Genomic DNA, 18,351 nt, shown 5'->3' with positions numbered 1-18,351 from the left:
AAGATTGGAGGGTCGCGTACTGACCACTTAAATACCAATCTGTATTTAACTACTTACGCCGGATGCTTAGCGAAGAATAAATAACACACAGATTTATAGTGGTTCACCCTCACGTGAGAGCTACGTCCCGTTCTTTCTTTGCATCTTATTAAAGAAATATTACAAGTGTTTACAACACTCAACTCACAACCCCAATCCCAATGACACTCAAGAATTTTACCACACAAAATTCTCTCAAAGACCTTCTCTTACTTTAGGCCTTTCACTAAGAGTATTTCTCTTAGATTTTTTCCTCTGGGACGTGTTGTCTTCTTCAATTTGGTGTGTTAGCAAATGAGAAAGCTTCCCTATTTATAGGTGTGAGATGAACCTATTGATGTCATTGGTGACTCAAGCAAGCACTTGACAATTTGCCAAATACAAGGAAGATGTTTTCTTCCTTAAAACAAGGGAAGTGTTTTTTTCCTCAAAACAAGGGAAGTGTTTTCTTCCCTAAAATAAGGGATGGACCCAACATGTTCTTCTTTTCTTCATAATTTTTGTAAAACCCCCAGAATTGTTGTGAAAGATTGGATGAGCCTTTTGTTTTAATTCGTTCTTAGGAAGCATTATGAAAGCAAACATTGAGGAAGTGTTTCCGAATCACTCTGGTAACGAAAACAATGCCTACAGCGACAATTCTTAAGATTGTCTCTGAGCCAGTTATCTTATATCTTGGCTTGAGAAAGTGGAACTAATTTTATCATTTTAAGAGGCATAGGCCGAGAACTTAAATAACAAGAAACATTGTTGGTTCTGTTGTAAACTTCCTTCTATGAATTCGCCTTCTTATCAATAATCTGCACAAATGCATATCTAACACCGCATAGACTGTGGATTGAGTGGGATGATTCATCACAGTCCTCAACTTCCCCAACCTCTCGAGGGCGAAAGAAATCATAACCTAGTTAGAGGAATTTTGGGTCACATGGAGTGTCGTATGTTATTTGTACGAGATCTTTAGGTATGCAGATATGATTTAAGTGATTGGCTTCTCTTTTCCACATTTTCTGCTCTTGCACTTGAATGTTATGAGTCGGTTGCTTCCCTTTTCAATGAAAGATGGTGTCGTGGAAATAAACTCAACTTGAATCCCTATATTGATAGACCTAGTAGTGGATTGGACGACATGGTACCTTAAGAAGGACGATGCAGATTTTAGTTTGTACCAAAATTCTATCTTTTTAATCAATTAGAAGGCAGCTCTATTCATCAGACTCTTCACCAAGAAAATGCAGCATATGTACAATCTAGGAACACTCTGCATCCTCTTATAAATGCAGGAAGCTTAAGAAATATGATAGTCTATGACATAGTGTTGTCAAAGGCGCGCTTAAGCCCCGAAGCGAGGCTCAAAACACGTGGAGCGCTTCGCCTTGCTTTATGTGCGCTTCAGTGTCATCATCAAGGCTCTAAGACACACTTTTCCTTGCCAATGAGCCTCTCTTGAAGGGGTGACACTAGATAATTCATATTTCACTTTATCGTAATGTTTTTACAATTCCTTTATCCATATATTTATTATTCATGCTTATTATTATTAGTCTTGGACTAAACACATATAGATTTCTATTTGTGCACCATTGCGCCTTTTTTCATTAAAGCCCACGCTTTATTTGCGCTTTGCGCTTAAACCCCCAGCTGACGGTAGAGCTTTCTTGCGCTTTTCGCTTTTGATAACACTGCTATGACATAGACATTCAGTTCTTTTCACCAAAGAACGAACAAATTGGGCATTTCTATCTAATGCTATGGACAGGTTCTGCCTTCTCTTCAAAACATCTCTGGTTTCTCTTCCACCAAATAACCAAAAATTGCAAGCTGGAATGGTACACCACAATCTTTTGATCTCTCTGGTAAATTTTCTTCCTTGCCAGCTTAATAACAGCTCTTTAACTGTCTCAGGCATCAGCCAGCAGATTCCCAAAATGTTTAGTAACATATTCCAGATCTGTCTTGTTGTCTTGCAGTGAATCAGAATGCAGTTGATATCTTCTGCCTCTGATTCACAGACAAAATACATACTGCATGATCTGAAACATCCTTTTTGTGATTTAGATCGAGTCAAGCAGGTCTCATGTGATGGTAACCAGCAAAAACCAACCACTTTTCCTCTTCTTCTTCTTGTGTGAAAGCGGGCTTGGGCTAGTTTGGGATTGAGGCATAGTTGCTGTTGTTGTTATTTGATTTATAGGAGACCTGGCTGAAGAGTTGACTTCAACTGGTAGATGTAATTGAGAGGCTATTTTGTATACTAAAGTGTCAAACATCTGTAGTCTGATGACTAACTGGATGTTTCATTTGCCAATAAATAGGTAGATAAAATTGAAGCCTGTGATGATTAGTTATGAGAACTGAGAAGAACAAATCTTAAGCAATGATAGGTTAAGGCAAGCCTAAAGGAGGCTGGTAGACAATGGGAACCTTGTCATTGAACCTAGGTTGCAAAACCTTTTACAGTATCTGAGAAGTAACGACTCATGCAAGCTTCTCCGCTTAGAGCCTTGTGTAGAAGTTAATAAGCTGGTTGTCAAAGACCCACTGCGAGGCTGCTTGTGGCATGAGGATGATGTTTTCGTGTTCGCTTATAACATATCCGTGGTGTCTTAATGGTCTCAGGTGTTGATCTTTTGAAGGTGCCTTTATAACCCTAATGGCATAGGAATCTTGAATTACCTGCCTTGGCTTTCTATTGGTCACTTGGTCTTGACTTGGACCATTCCTTGTTACAATCTTATTAAACCATTGGGTTGGTTTGAGAGGGTTTATGCCTTGGTCTTGGGTTACACTAAGCAAATCTATATACTCTTATGATTGCAAAATGGAGTTTTATTCCAAAAGTCTTCATGTGTTGATTATGGATCCACCTATTTAATAGTTTAGCTGGATGAACTATGACTTGTTTGTAATTGTTAAATGGAATTTTCCTCTCCTTTTACTTTGCGAGTCCCGTTTAGTATCTAACATAACGTGCCTATAGGACCAAGTGAGAACCTAGTTCTCCGATTCTCCTTCCAGCCACCGTTCAAAGCAATATTTATGGTAAAATTACTTCATCAAAAAATATTTAAGGTGAAATTACTAAGGCATGCAACATTTGAGGCAGTCTTTTTAATCATTAACTTGGCTTGTGCCATGGTGCTTTCTAATTTATTCCTCATCTAACATTTATGATGACTTGGCTACAAGCTCTGGTTAAACTTTAAACAACTTTTCTGCCAAAACTTATTGATCAAAACAGGGAAAAGAATTTTTTACATCGAAAAGCCATTTTCCATTAAAGAATTGAATACTCTATTTTATTCAAATATAATTTCATATTGTTGTTCATAGTTATCTAACTTTTTCTAGTTAGGGTATATTCTGTAATGGAACAGCATAGCATTTTATACACACAGGATATAATTTTATCCCGTGTTAAGATTTTTTACTTCATGAGGGATTGACTTTCCTCAGCTAGCAGGCACTAGCTTGTTCTCAGGCTTCATCACTAATTCATCGACTCAGTGAATGCTAGGATACATAAAATCTTGTTGAATGAAAGAATTTTTAAATAAAAAATCTAGCATTTGAAAACTGCACTTGCTTTCTGGTGGAAGTATCAGGATTACTGGTGACCTATCAGTTATCACAAAATCAAGGTATCAGGTTTGTGCAGTAGGCGTGAGGAGTATCGATATATTTGTTTGAATGAAATATTGGCAGATTAATAAAGATAATCTGCTGTACTCATCTATGCTTTGAATTATACGATTTTCATTCATGCTTAGATGATCATTGGTTAGTACAGACAGATGGAATGATGATGGTGTTATACTTGCAAATAATTAATTTGGATTAGCCAATAAAAATCATTCTAGGACTATTTTTTGACTGGTTGTAGTAAATGCCAATGCACCAATTTATTGATGTTAGTGTTATACTTGCACATAATTGATTTATGATAGACAAATACTTACCCTCTTCTCAAACAAATGAGTTTTGATAAATAAAACTTTACTTTATTTTTCCAAATCTTACCTTATCAAAAAGACAGAACTTCGCTTTTGAGGGTAATCATAATAGAGGTTAAAGTAAGAAAAACAAAGCTAGTGTGATCCCACAAGTGGGGTCTGGGGAGGGTGAATTGTACATAGACCTTACCCCTACCTTGTGAGTTAAGGTAAATATTACCCCTATAATATAATTTTTTTAAAAAAGGTTAACAGTTAATTGGTTAGAAACATGTGACTACAGCGGTGGCCATTTTCCTTAAATGGGATCTAATATCAGCTCGAGAGGTGAAAAGATTTGCTAGGAAATTAGATCAATGACTTGGTGTTTTCCAACTCTGTCTATTGTCAGTTTGGTTGATTAATGTAACATCGGCTAGCATATTGTACGTAACTTCTCTGGTTTTGGCAGAGTGATTCATTCACAATACATCAATCTCTTCTATGACCTGAAAATATCTTTCTTATCCTACGAAGAGAGAGGAGAGGGAGGGAAGAAGCGATACAAGGGGAATGGGGTGGGAGGGAGGAATGATTAATATTGTCCATTTTTTGTAATTCACTTTAGTATGCCATTATTTTGTCATTATGATTAATGACGACTTTATCAGTTGCAATGGATGCAATTGCACCACCTTGCACTTTTAAGTGTGTACATGTCAATGGAAAACTGATATTTTTTCCTTCTCCTGCAGTGATGGGTTATTAGATTGAAATTTTTTCCCCTAATTGTTACCTAGGTTTCTCGGTTTAAAAAAAAAAATCCCTAATTGATGCTTCTCATCGTGTTTTATGATTACATGTATTTAATATCACCTTGATCAGGTTTAACTTGTTCCTCTCTCTAATGTGGATTCTCTTATACTGAAGGGAAGGGCCCAGAAGACGATAACCTAAAAGGGAGCAACCCATCTTCTGATGCTCAGAAATCTCATCAGAAGCCCTTGGACTGGAGGGAATTCCGAGCATCTCTCTACATTCAGGAGCTGGTATGGTTTCTAGCACCTCACTTTCCTTTTAGCATGATGATATTGCATGTTGATAAACTTTTCTTAATGTGTGTCAAACGACATGATTCACCGTGTACTCCTGTTTGAGGCGTGTTGATCTTCTCTAGGATACTTCCAAGTTCCTTAAATTATGTTTCTCTTGTACGAATGGCATAACATTCTGCCAAGACTACACACTTCTTTTTTTGGATAACCGTGGTGTCCAGGCCCTACTTCTTCAACCTCTCCAGTTATAGCTAGTTCTTCTGCTTCTTCAACCTCTACAGCTATGGCTAATTCTTTCTCCCTAATGCCTTCCCCCCCCCCCCCCCCCCCCCCTCTCTCTCTCTCTCTCTTCCCAACATCAAAAATCTGGTCCCTACTGTTCTTGATTATACCAATTACATGCCATGGAGAGAACTTCTAATCCCAGCCGGAGGCAAATATACTAAGGTGTTCTTATCATCTGTCCAAGCCTCAGTGGACAGATTTAATTGTTGTGCTAGTGGAGGTTGCAAGTACATGGAAATAGTTGAGGTGCGCAAAAGATGGAGTGGAAGAAGATGGTGCCATGATCTGGAGAGAAGAAGAACGTACGGAATATAAAACCTAAGCAATCTGATACCATGTAACAAACTATATTTCTAGATAAATTGGTGTACATTTACACAGAGATATATATAGTATACACATTGATGTATAAAGATTACTCTACCCTTATAAAGATATGTACAAATAATACTTTAATACTTATTGCTAGGACTGCACACCTGATGTCCACTGCTGCTGTCTGTGATATCTTCCACAAAGTAAACATGTTGGAATGAGTTATGGGTCCTCTCTAGGATAAACTTCTTAGCTCCTGTAATTTTCTTCCCTAGGACACATACGAGATCATTCTGTTAAGAGTGCCTATGTGATTACGGTTTTGTGAGCATATCATTGAAGCATTTATCTATTTTTTCCTTTGGTTTTCTATATCGGAATCTTCTTTCTCTTTCTCTCTCGGAGTTTGTCAAATCATAATTTAAATATACTAAAACTTGTGTTTAAAGAATAGGGTTTCTTCTAACACTCTTACAGCAGGCGGCAAATGCAGTCTCTGACACTCGCAAGCAAGAGGGAACAAGTTTTGGTCCGAAAGCTCTTCCCTTGAAGTGGGCACATCCAATTTCAGCACCTGAGAATGGCTGTGTTCTTGTTGCCACTGAAAAGCTCGATGGAATTCGTACTTTTGAAAGAACGGTAGTTCTCCTCCTCAGATCTGGAACCAAGCACCCACAAGAGGGTCCATTTGGTGTAGTCATAAACCGGCCACTAGGCAAAAAGATCAAACACATGAAACCCACAAATCTCGACCTGGCAACAACCTTTGCTGATTGTTCCTTGCACTTCGGTGGGCCCCTTGAGGCAAGTATGTTTTTACTAAGATCAGGGGCTGGTTCAGAGCTACCTAGGTTCGAAGAGGTGGTTCCTGGTGTGTGCTTTGGTGCTCGAAACAGTTTGGAAGAAGCATCTGCATTGGTAAACAAAGGGGTGCTTAAACCTCAAGATTTCAGATTCTTTGTTGGCTATGCAGGATGGCAGCTTGACCAGTTGAGGGAAGAGATTGAATCCGGCTATTGGTACGTTGCCTCATGTAGCGCAAATCTGATTTTTGCAGGTTCACAAACTTCGTCATCAGAGAGTTTGTGGGGAGAGATATTACAGTTGATGGGTGGTCAGTATTCGGAAGTAAGTCGGAAGCCTAAGCAAGACATATAAGCTTCTCAATGAGCATTCAGGTTTGATAGAAAGAGAAGTTTGTGTGAAAGTCAAATGTACATAATGGTGGCACAGGTCCTAATCTAGTAGAGCTCTCGTCTTCCATTTCTGCTTTCTCTCCTAGACCTTGCTAATAAGTTATGATCAATGTATGTAAATGAATAACTCTTTGGAGGATCCTAGTATTATGATTAATTTAACGTCTCATTGCTTCTCTAATTCTCTCCTTCCATTTCTCGTTTTAATAAAGAATTTGTGCAAACTTCTTTTGGTTCATCTTACAGGCCTCCATCCCCCAACACCCCCGAAAAGAAAAAGATGGTAGCATTTTAGCTATATCCGTTTCTCAATAGGTACTCCCTTAATCTCAAATGTAACACTATCAGAGAATCACAGTAATCCAGTTGGCTGACTACGTAAATGTTCACCTCGTTGGTGATACACTATGGATACTTAAAATGTTAATTTGACTTTATATAAGTTGTATAGGACAAGGGACTTGATACTTAGAACTTGATGACATCATAATATGGTCGATGGCAAATGAAAAAAATGTAACTTCTAATTTTGAGAGAACTATAAAAGCTTGAGATTTAGAACCAAAAACGACATCATAAATTACGAATTTTGCCAAAATTTTACAAGCGGTCCTTTTCAAATTTCAATTACATACAACGATTAATTCCGGTACCTCACTGTTTTCCATTTGTATACGGCAAAATGGAGTAAATATCGCAGCTGTCCGGTGCGAGGTCGGAGAAGAATGAGTTCGTTAGCCTCGGGTAAGTTCGAAGGGAACGAAGGCCGAGGAGTTGTGAGTCTTTCCAACTAAGTGTCAAAAACCGAGGGTATGTTGATAAGCACAGAAAACCCGAACCTGAGGGGAAGACACTCGACATAGGCTCGGAGTATCCGTTACGGGCTAGGCTACAGGTCACCTAACCGTTCCGCCATTTGCACTAACATTCGTACGGATGTCAGAACATCCGTACGGACTCCGTCTTATCCATTTTAGGGTTTTCTTAAAAGGCCTTTTTTAGGGTGTACTAAGGCCCATCTATCTGGAGCTATAAATAGGGGTGTACCCCCTTTATTTTAGGGTTAGTTTTTTACTATTCATCATACTTATAATTAAAAAAAAAAAAAAGAGGAGTTTTATTACTGATTGGCTCGGGCTATAGAAGCAATTTTCAAAACCGGACCAATTCTCAGAGCCCACAATTTGATTTCTTAAGCTTTACTTTCTCTTATTCATCAATATACGTTTATCATTTGCATGTTATTATTATACATAACTTATTAATCTAACCGCGTATCCTATAAAACCACTTACAAATTTAATTGTTACCATTTTAAGGGTAAACAGTTTGGCGCCCACCATGGGGCATAGGATAATAGTGGGATTAATTTACAACTCCATCGTTCACTTGTTCTTTGAAAGTTTGTGTTTTAGAAAACTCAAGATGGCAAGCAGTGGTCAATCTGGGCACGTGAACAATAACGAGCTACTCGGTGAAAACGACAACAACAATAGGTTACCGAACCCGAACGCGCACCATCGACTCAGCCCCCAAATGTCCCGAAGCCCGAAAGCCTTAACCGAATGCGTCAACCGAACAATGCGCGCCCCCGCCACAGATCCTTTAAATATATAACAATTCGGCGCTTTGCTTAGCCCGAAAGACGCCGTGAATGTCGTGGAGGAAATTAACTTATGTTTGATATTTGAAATGTTGTAGAAGCAATATACGTTTATCAATACCGGACCAATTCTCAGAGCCCACAATTTGATTTCTTCGGGCTATAGAAGCAATTTTCAAAACCGGACCAATTCTCAGAGCCCACAATTTGATTTCTTAAGCTTTACTTTCTCTTATTCATCAATATACGTTTATCATTTGCATGTTATTATTATACATAACTTATTAATCTAACCGCGTATCCTATAAAACCACTTACAAATTTAATTGTTACCATTTTAAGGGTAAACGAGTTTGGCGCCACCATGGGGCATAGGATAATAGTGGGATTAATTTACAACTCATGTTCACTTGTTCTTTGAAAGTTTGTGTTTTAGAAAACTCAAGATGGCAAGCAGTGGTCAATCTGGGCACGTGAACAATAACGAGCTACTCGGTGAAAACGACAACAACAATAGGTTACCGAACCCGAACGCACCCCCTACTGACCCAGCCAACCCAAATCTTCGGCGAAAGCCTTAACGAATACCGTCGATCCGGAACAATGCGGCCTTCGGCCACGGATCCTTTAAATAACAACAATTCGGCGCCAGCCAAGGCAAGCCCGAAAGACGCCAGATGTCGTGGAGGAAATTAACTTATGTTTGATATTTGAAATGTTGTAGAAACAATAGATGGCTATAGCCCAGCTCCAAAAGAAAGACAACGGAACAGTCTTGGCAGGGCCAAGTCGGGTTACCGAGCCAAGGCAAGAGAAAGACTGGGTCGTTGATAGTGACAATGGTTCGGGGTCCCGTGCATCTGTCGAGGTCCTGAAAATGCTCGAAACATTGGCTAAACGGATCAAATCTACTGAGAAAAGGGTGGAAACATACAATTCTCGAGTGGACCAGATCCCGGGGGAACCTCCAATCCTGAAAGGACCGGACTCAAAGAGATAAATTCAAAGGACATTCCCTCCGAGTGTGGCCCTGAAGTTGATCCCGAAAAGGTTCAAAATGCCTGATATCCTGAAATATGATGGGACGACGGACCCGCAGGAGCATGTGACCTCGTATACTTGTGCCATAAAAGGCAACGATGTTGAAGAAGATGAAATCGAATCAGAGTTACTAAAAAAGTTTGGTGAAACGCTATCCAAAGGGGCACTGACCTGGTACGACCATCTGCCCGAGCATTCCGTCACTTCTTTTGAGATGCTCGCAGATACGTTTATCAAAGCCCATGCCAGAGCCAAGAAGGCACAGGCAAGAAAAGCAGACATCTTCAGAATCACCCAAAGGGATAATGAGCTACTTCAAGAGTTCGTGAATAGGCTCCACAAGGAACGAATGGAACTCTCTCCGATCCCGGAATAATGGGCCGCTCAAGCCTTCACTAAGGGTCTCAACCCCCTAAGCTCCACCGCCCGTTCAAATTAAAAGAAAACTTATTAGAATACGAGGTAGTAACTTGGGCCGATGTTCATAACAGGTACGAATCCAAGATTCGGGTAGAGGATGAACAACTTGAACTTCTCCCTGGCCCGATAAATGGAAGTAAGAATTTTGAAAGGTCGATGAGGACGAATTCTGAAAGGTCGATGAGGACTTTTGAACTGGAGATAAGGCCACCGAAGGATAGATACCGACCCTATGCTCAATCGGAGAAATCCAGCTTTAAGTCAGACAGGGAAAGGAACGGTCCCCGTCATCATTCAGGTAGGAGTGACAAGCAAGCTGATCGCGGATCAAGAGGTCGAGGTTTGCTGTTCAGAGGTGATACCGGTGGGTCAGCCAACAATGGGGACAGCCCGAGATTATTAGAGTACAACTTCAACATTAACACCACAGATCTTGTCTCGTCCATTGGCCATATCAAAGATGTCAGGTGGCCGAGACTATTAAGATCTGATCCAGCTCAAAGAGATCCAAGCGTGATGTGTGAGTATCATGAAACTCACGGACATAGGGCAAAAGACTGTCACCAACTGAGAGAGGAGGTGGCTCGGCTGTTAAAAAACAGTCACCTTCGCGAATTCTTGAGTGACTGAGCCAAAGGACATTACAAAGGCAGGGAAAATCACAAACAGGTGAACCCATGGAGCCTCAACGCGTGATCAATATGATAATAGGATGAACGAAAATGCCACGAGGGCCACTGATGAAGAGGACAAAAGTTTCAATTGTTCGAGAGAAACGAACTAGAGATTATGTACCCGAAGGATCTATTTCTTTCAAAGATGGGGGTGCAGAAGGCATCATTTAGCCACACAATGATGCTTTGGTAATTTCTATCCTAATTTTTAAATCTTAAGTTAAACGTCTTTTGATTGATCCAGGTAGTTCGGCCAATATTATCCGATGGAGAGTGGTAGAACAACTGGTGCTGTTGGACCAAATTGTGGCGGCATCTCGGGTACTCAGTGGATTCAACATGGCGAGCGAAACTACTAAGGCAGAAATCTCTTTGCCGACAAACATCGCCGGGACTATTCAACAAACGGTGTTCTACGTTATGGAGGCGGAGATGAAGTACAATGCGTTGCTCGGTAGGCCATGGATTCATGGAATGAGGGCAGTACCCTGACATTACATCAAATGTTGAGGTTCCCAACCTCGAAAGGGATAAAAACAGTCCATGGTGAACAACCCGCGGCAAGGGAAATGTTCGCGGTCGAAGAAGTACCTCCCACTTAGAAGGAATCACCCGTGAAAGCTGCTGAATAGACCAAAGTCAAAGATGTTAAATAGCAATTAAAGAAAAGAGGCTCAGTCAGTTCGAGTGAAGAAAAGGAAGAGATGAGCCCGAACTTCGAAGAGGACGATTTCGGTGTATCCAGATCGTTCGTGCTACCGGATGATTCAGATGCAACCAAGTCTACAGTAGAAGAGCTGGAACAGATTCTCTTGTTTGTGCACCTGCCTGACAAAAACGTATACCTGGACATGGGGTTAACCTCGGAGCTCAGGAGTAAATTAATTGAATTTCTTCAAGCAAACGTCGATTGTTTTGCTTGGTCCCATTTAGACATGATAGGTGTACCACCGGAGGTAATAACGCATAAATTAAGCATCGATACAAAAATTTCCCCGGTGAAACAAAAAAGGAGACCGATGGCCGAGGTGAAGCACGCCTTCGTCAAGGAAGAGGTAACAAAGCTTTTAAATAGAGGCTCTATCTGGGAGGTTAAATACCCGGACTGGTTAGCTAATGTTGTTGTCATGCCAAAAAAAAGGTAATAAATTCAGAATGTGCATTGATTATAAGGATTTAAACAAAGCATGCCTGAAGGATTCATTCCCTATGCCTCACATTGATCGAATGATCGATGCGACGGCCGGGCATGAGATGTTAAGTTTTCTCGATGGGCATGAGATGTTAAGTTTTCTTGATGCATACTCCGGCTACAATCGAATTCGGATGAACCCAGAGGATCAAGAGAAAACTTCTTTTATAACCAGATACGGGACTTATTGCTACAATGTGATGCCATTTGGACTAAAAAACGCCGGTGCAACTTACCAACACTTAGTTAACTAAATGTTTGAAGAACAGATAGGTAAAACAATGGAGGTTTATATTGATGATATGCCAGTTAAGTCCTTAGAAACAGAGGACCATTTAAAGAATTTGCAGGAAACCTTCGACATACGTCGCAAATACAACATGAAGCTGAACCCGGAGAAGTGTGATTTTGGGGTCAGATCGGGCAAGTTCTTGGGATTTATGGTTTCGAACCGAGGAATTGAGATCAACCCGGACAAAATTAAGGCCATCGAAGGCATCAAAGTAGTTAACAACGTTAAGGCAATACAAAAGTTAACCGGAAGGATAGTGGCTCTGAGCCGATTCATTTCGAGGTCTTCGGACATAAGTCATCTGTTCTTTTCGCTGCTGAGGAAGAAGAATGACTTCATATGGACATCGTAATGTTAGAAAGCTTTGGAAGGCCTAAAGCGGTACTTGTCGAGCCCACCTTTGTTGCACACACCAAAGGCAGACGAGCAGTTGTTCTTGTACCTTGCAGTATCCGAAGTTGCGGTAAGCGGCGTTTTGGTCCGAGAAGAAGAAGGTACCTAATTCCCTATCTATTATGTCAGTAGAACATCAGGGGATGTAAAGTCACGTTACCCTCACCTCGAAAAATTGGCTTTAGCTTTGGTAAGTGCTTCTAGAAAACTGAAACATTATTTTCAATGCCACCCCATATGTGTAGTAACCACCTACATGTTAAATAATATCATGCAAAAATTGGAACTATTAGGAAGGTTGACTAAATGGGCCGTAGAAATAAGCAGTTATGACATCGAGTACAAACCTAGAATGGCTATTAAGTCCCAAATTTTAGCCGACTTTGTAGCGGAAGCGGACTTTACATCTACAATGGTTCCTGAGGTAGAAAAAGAGCTTTTGCTAACCGCGGGGAAAACCGCAGGTATCTGAACTTTTTACATGGATGGAGCATCGAACGTGAAAGGGTTCGGATTGGGAATTGTTCTTAAGGCCCCCCGCAAGTGATATTATACGACAATCAATCAGAACTCTACAATTGACTAACAATGAAGCCGAGTATGAGGCTATGATTTTAGGTTTGGAATTGGCTCGAAGTTTAGGGGATGAAGTCATCGAAGCAAAATGTGACTCCTTTCTGGTTGTGAATCAAGTCAATGATGTTTTTGAAGTAAAAAACGAACGAATGCAAAGATACCTAGAAAATTTTCAATTAATCCTACACCGGTTCAAAGAATGGACTATGCAGCACGTACCGAGGGGACAAAACAATGAAGTAGATGCATTGGCTAATTTAGGTTCGTCGGTCGAAGCGGAGAAATTCAATTCTGGTACGGTCGTTCAGTTGATGAACTCGACAGTGGAAAGTGGCCACACCGAGATAAACTCAATAAGATTAACATGGGATCGGCGCAATAAATACATAGACTACTTGCGAGATGGGAAGCTCCCGGCAGACTCTAAAGAGTCGAGGTCCCTTCGAACCAAAGCTGCAAGATTCTGCTTGGTCGATGACCAGTTGTATTGCCGATCCTTCTACGGACCTTTGGCTAAATGCTTGGGGCCTGGAGAAACAGATTATGTGATACGGGAGGTACACAAAGGGATTTGCGGAAACCATTCGGGAGCCGAAGCTTAGGTCCGAAAAATAATCAGAGGGTGATACTAGATGGAAGAGGACGCGAAAATTTTTGTCCGAAAATGCGATGGATGCCAAAGGCATGCACCAATGATACACCAACCGGGGGAGTTCTTTGCATCCAGTTCAATCAACTTGGCCCTTCACGAAATGGGGAATGGACATCGTCGGACCTTTGCCATGGGTCCCAGGTAAGGCTCGATTCATTCTATTTATGACTGACTATTTTTCTAAATGGGTTGAAGCACAGGCCTTTGAGAAAGTCAGAGAGAAGGAAGTCATTAGCTTCATTTGAGACCACATCGTTTGTCGGTTCAGCATCCCAGCCGAGATCACTTGCGACAACGGTCGACAGTTCATAGGTAGTAAGGTCAATGACTTCCTCGAAGGATTGAAGATCAAGAAGATTTGTCAATTCCATATCACCCAAGTGCAAACGGACAGGCGGAGCCGACGAATAAAGTCATAATTCAAAATCTAAGAAAACGACTAGAATCATAGAAGCATAAGTGGAAGGAAATTTTACCAGAAGTACTATAGGCCTACAGAACGACGTCGAAGTCAAGTATTGGGGAAACACCGTTTTCTCTGGTTTAGGGTTTGGAAGCATTGATCCCTGTGGAAGTCGGAAAATCGAGCCTAAGATTCTGGTATGCGACGAACGAGTTAAATGAAGAGGCTATAGCCGTGAAGCTTTACTTAGCGGACGAACTTCGCGAAAATGCGTTGGTCCATTTAGCAACTCAAAAACAACGAATGGGGAGATCTTACAATCGGCGAAAAAACCTTTGACATTTTCAAGTTGGGGACTTAGTGCTTCTGAAAATTACCCTGCACACTAAGAATCCTGATGATGGAAAATTGGGCCCGAACTGGGAAGGACCGTATAATATAACTGAAATAAACGGCAAAGGATCGTATCAGCTAGAAACTGAAGACGATTAATAGCTACACAACAACTGGAACGTGGCACACTTGAAAAAATATTACTGCTAAGGAACAAGCTACTAACCTTTTGTGAATTTCGGTGATTTTCACCTTTTTCTTGCAGGTTCAAACCGAAGCGAAATTCGAAGAAAGTAGAATTAGGTCTGAAAACATGTGTTGCACTCTTTTTTCCTTAGCTCGGTTTATCCCAAAGTGGATTTTCCAGCAAGGTTTTTAACGAGGAAACAATGTACAACGTGTTACTTTAGAATTCAAAAATCGGGCTAAGTGTCGTGAACTCGAAGACCAGCTAAGTACTGGGGACTTGATATTCAACAACACCATTTTCTATAGTGTTTCTCCGTTCATGCTTCAAGAACAAACACTAGGGGGCTATGATACCCTCGCCAGGAATGACAAGGTCGAAGAAAAGCTCAAAGAAGTGAAGTAAGAAGTGAAGACAAAGTAGAAACACTTTTTGTTTTTGTATTTGACCAAACCTTCTGCATTAGGATTCGTTGTAAAGGCCAAACGATCGAATGAATCGTGCCCACATAGTTTTGCTACGACAAAAGGCAGAAGGGGTCGGATGAAGTCCTTAGTTTCATGTACGAGACAATTATTTAAAATATGAAGAAAAATACTTCGGTAAAAATACGCATCAAATATGCTCTCTTAGGAAAGTACCCAAGAGTAACTATTTATTAAATCCCATAGGCTACCCTCGACTGGAGACTTCCGTCACAAAATAGATGAAGGCACTAAGGTACAAATGAACTGAGCCCAACTTACAAAGACTTCAAATAGTCGAAAGAGGGGGTAAAAAAAGTCCTCGACTCATATGCCCGAAGTGGTTCGGAGATGTCCGAATTCACAAAGCATAAAAAGGCTTCCACGAACAAGCCCTTATTAAGATATCGGATGAAAAGAAACTGGTATAAGTAGAGCCCAAATCTCATAAGTTTTTAAGGCCCAAGGTCAAACCTAAGCCGTTTCAAACGAAACAATATAAAAAATTCTATCCGACTCAAGGATCTGTTCACTTAACTCAAGTCTCATATGACTAAGTATCAGAAATAATCAAAATAAATACTGGCAAAGGAGAGCCCATGCAAATTTTATATCATAAAAGGCCAAGCCTGTCCTTGTAAAGAGTTACAAAAGATTGAAACAAAATATAAAGGTCCTTTTAAGCCTATTTAATCTGCCGCAGAAGAACCCGAGTCATCAGAGCCGGACCCTTCAGGGTCTTCCTTGGAACTATCTACAAGTGCTTTCTTGGCTTTGTTCCTCGAGTACCTTTGCCTCGGCAATCTGAGCAGGGATATCCACAATGCCTCATTGAGCCGCCTCGAGCGTAGACCTTCGAGACTTTCACTTCTCATATTCTACTAGAAGGATAGATCGAGCCTCGGCAACCGCAACTTCATCATGGGCTTCTTTCAGGTAGTCCTAAGCCTTTTTTAATTTTTTCTCCAGCTCGGACCTCATATTGCTCAGAGTAATTTGAATCTCGTTAGAAGCTTCCAGATCGGCCTGAAGTCCATCATTGTCTCGAATAGCGGCCTCAAGCTCACTCTTGAGTTTCTCATTGGCCTGGGCTCGACTCTCGGCTTTCTCTTAGGAAACCTTCAAGGTTTCTTTCTCAGCGGCCCTTTTGAACTTAGCCGCCTAAACTTCTCCTCCATGTTTGCGGCCTCGCCTTTGACAAAATCTAGTCCCTGCCTCAATTGGGTAATAATGGCCTCTAACTCATTGAGCTTTGAGATGTACTCGGAGTTCCCCCGGTTGAGCTACTTATTGTCCTCTTCTAGGAATTTATTTTTGTGGACCGAATCATCGAGCTCATTTTTTAACGGAAGGTTCTCCTTCTTAACTTCTTCGAGTTCGGCTCGGAGGGTCGAAGGACTGACTATTTGGCTCAATTAATCTTCTTTTTGTTGAAGGAGAAGTTTAAACTTCTCGCCTTTCTTGACTCTAGGCATCCAAGCGGGCCGTAAATCATCTATCTCATGCTGAGCTCGAAGAAAACCCTCATTCACTAGCACGACAGCCTGCAAAAAAAAAAAGGGGAGGGGGGGGGAGGGGGGGAGGTGTAGGGAACAAGGTTAGAGATCAGTAGACAATGAAGGTTACACCAAATAAATTAAAACTTATTGGAAGAAGCGAGAAAAAATATTCACCCGGTTGCCAGCATGCATACCCTCGTTGAGAAGGCACTACCACGAGAGTCTGGTCATCTTCTCTTTGTCGGACTCCGACACAAGAGATCAGTGATAACTGGCCACCCCCACGGGGCGAGACCAAAAACTGCAGTCTTTAGGAACGGTGACCATGCTCGACCTGGTCCTCCCCGACTCTACACTTGTGGAATAGGGAGGTGTCCGAACCCCGAGGCTTCCGCTGTTGCAGGAGGATTATCGACAAATATGTGATCAAAACTCTCCTGCTCCGAGGATGGAGCAGGAGGAGGAGGTAACGTTGTTTCGTCCCGTCTGGCTCTTTTTACCGAGGGCTCTACCTTAGGAGAAGTGTCGCCCGTAACGTCGATCGTCTCGACGACCCTTAAAGGGATTAGAGCTTGGAGATAGTAGGTTACCGGGGGTAAAGGGGTCTCAACTTCCCCACCTGTGGCAGAGCCGGGAAGATTAACTGTGGCGCTCTCCTCCGGTATCTCCACCGGAGTCGTCTCTGCCTCGGTAGCAGCGATAAAAGGTTTTAGGCCAATTCTAGTGACCTAAATGTCATCATCAGGCTCACCCCTCAAACCTCGAGCTCCGGATGCACCCGCTGCATCCTTCGAACTCTTCTCCGGATGCACCCGCTGCGTCCTTCGAACTCTTCTTTCTTTTGTGGCCCTTATAGGACTTGGTTTTCTGTTTCTTCTTTTCAGCCTCGGTTATAAGCCGTGCTGATCCTGAAATATCAAAATCTGAACTCGGAGTGGAGGGTTCACCCGTTGGTGCCAGGCGTGGGATCGAAGAGCCTTTTGCCAAACCTGAATATCGAAATGGTTAGATGGAAAAGGAGTCAAACAGAAGAAAAAATAACACAAAGTGAAGGAAAGAGTAGGATACCATGATTTTGTGCTACCCACCTGTCATGGGACAAATCTTTCTATGCCCTCTCTTGGTGCGGATATTGGCTAATAATTCTCTCGATCCACCTAGTGAATCGGGGGATCACCTCCAAAAGCCATCCATCAGCTGAAACATCGGAAATAGTTAAGAGAAATGTTCAAAGGCACACAGAAAGGGAATAAGCCCTATAAAAGTTACATTTATCGTTCCATCTTTCGGGGGAAGGCATGTACTCCGCTGGTATAATATCTGCGGTCCTAACCCAGACGAGATGCTCATACCAGCCCAATCTTTGTTCTCATCAATGTAGGAAAGAATAGGGTTCCTCTCTCGTTTGGCCAGCTTTATAACTCCGCCACGAAAGATCCTCAGGTAGTATAGCTGGATCAGATGGTGTAGGGTGAACTTGGCATTCGCATTGTTGGCTAGAAGGAGAAGGCAGGCCACAATCCTCCAAACGTTCGGACCAATTTGAGCGAGGCACACTTTATATATCCGACGCATCTCAAGGATAACCGGATCTATCGGGGGGTCGAGCTTGAGAGTGAAAGGATATGTGTAAATGTACAAAAACCCCTCCTTAAAGTCGATGATTACTTCATCATCACCGGTAGCAATGATATCTATAAGGCAGTTATCCCAACCACACTCAGTTCGGACTCTGGAAAGATGCGCCTCTTTGATTGATGAGGGGTAACGCCTGATGTAGAAACCCCGATCAATCTTTTT

General features: G+C 41.6%; 1 protein-coding gene across 1 annotated transcript; it reads left to right on the top strand.

The window, feature by feature from the left end:
• The first annotated feature begins 4,626 nt into the window (after positions 1-4,626).
• Positions 4,627-7,003, top strand: LOC132048861 (uncharacterized). Its single transcript, XM_059439548.1, has 3 exons — positions 4,627-4,732; positions 4,878-5,020; positions 6,104-7,003. The coding sequence occupies exons 1-3, from the start codon at positions 4,627-4,629 to the stop codon at positions 6,782-6,784; spliced, it is 930 nt and encodes a 309-aa protein (XP_059295531.1). The 3' UTR covers positions 6,785-7,003.
• Positions 7,004-18,351: the final 11,348 nt, after the last annotated feature.

The sequence above is a fragment of the Lycium ferocissimum genome, chromosome 3 (assembly GCF_029784015.1).
Source record: "Lycium ferocissimum isolate CSIRO_LF1 chromosome 3, AGI_CSIRO_Lferr_CH_V1, whole genome shotgun sequence".
NCBI lineage: Eukaryota > Viridiplantae > Streptophyta > Magnoliopsida > Solanales > Solanaceae > Lycium > Lycium ferocissimum.
Note: the sequence above shows the minus strand (reverse complement) of the source record. Positions and strands in the feature narration are given on the sequence as shown.

What these genes read in the sequence shown, in the direction of transcription:
- LOC132048861 (XM_059439548.1), top strand. Translation starts at nt 4,627, where the DNA reads ATGACGACTTTATCAGTTGCAATGGATGCAATTGCACCACCTTGCACT. An exon ending in TCCTTCTCCTGCAGTGATGG is followed by an intron (nt 4,733 to 4,877) that starts GTTATTAGATTG and finishes GTTCCTCTCTCT; the next exon opens with AATGTGGATTCTCTTATACT. An exon ending in CTCTCTACATTCAGGAGCTG is followed by an intron (nt 5,021 to 6,103) that starts GTATGGTTTCTA and finishes ACACTCTTACAG; the next exon opens with CAGGCGGCAAATGCAGTCTC.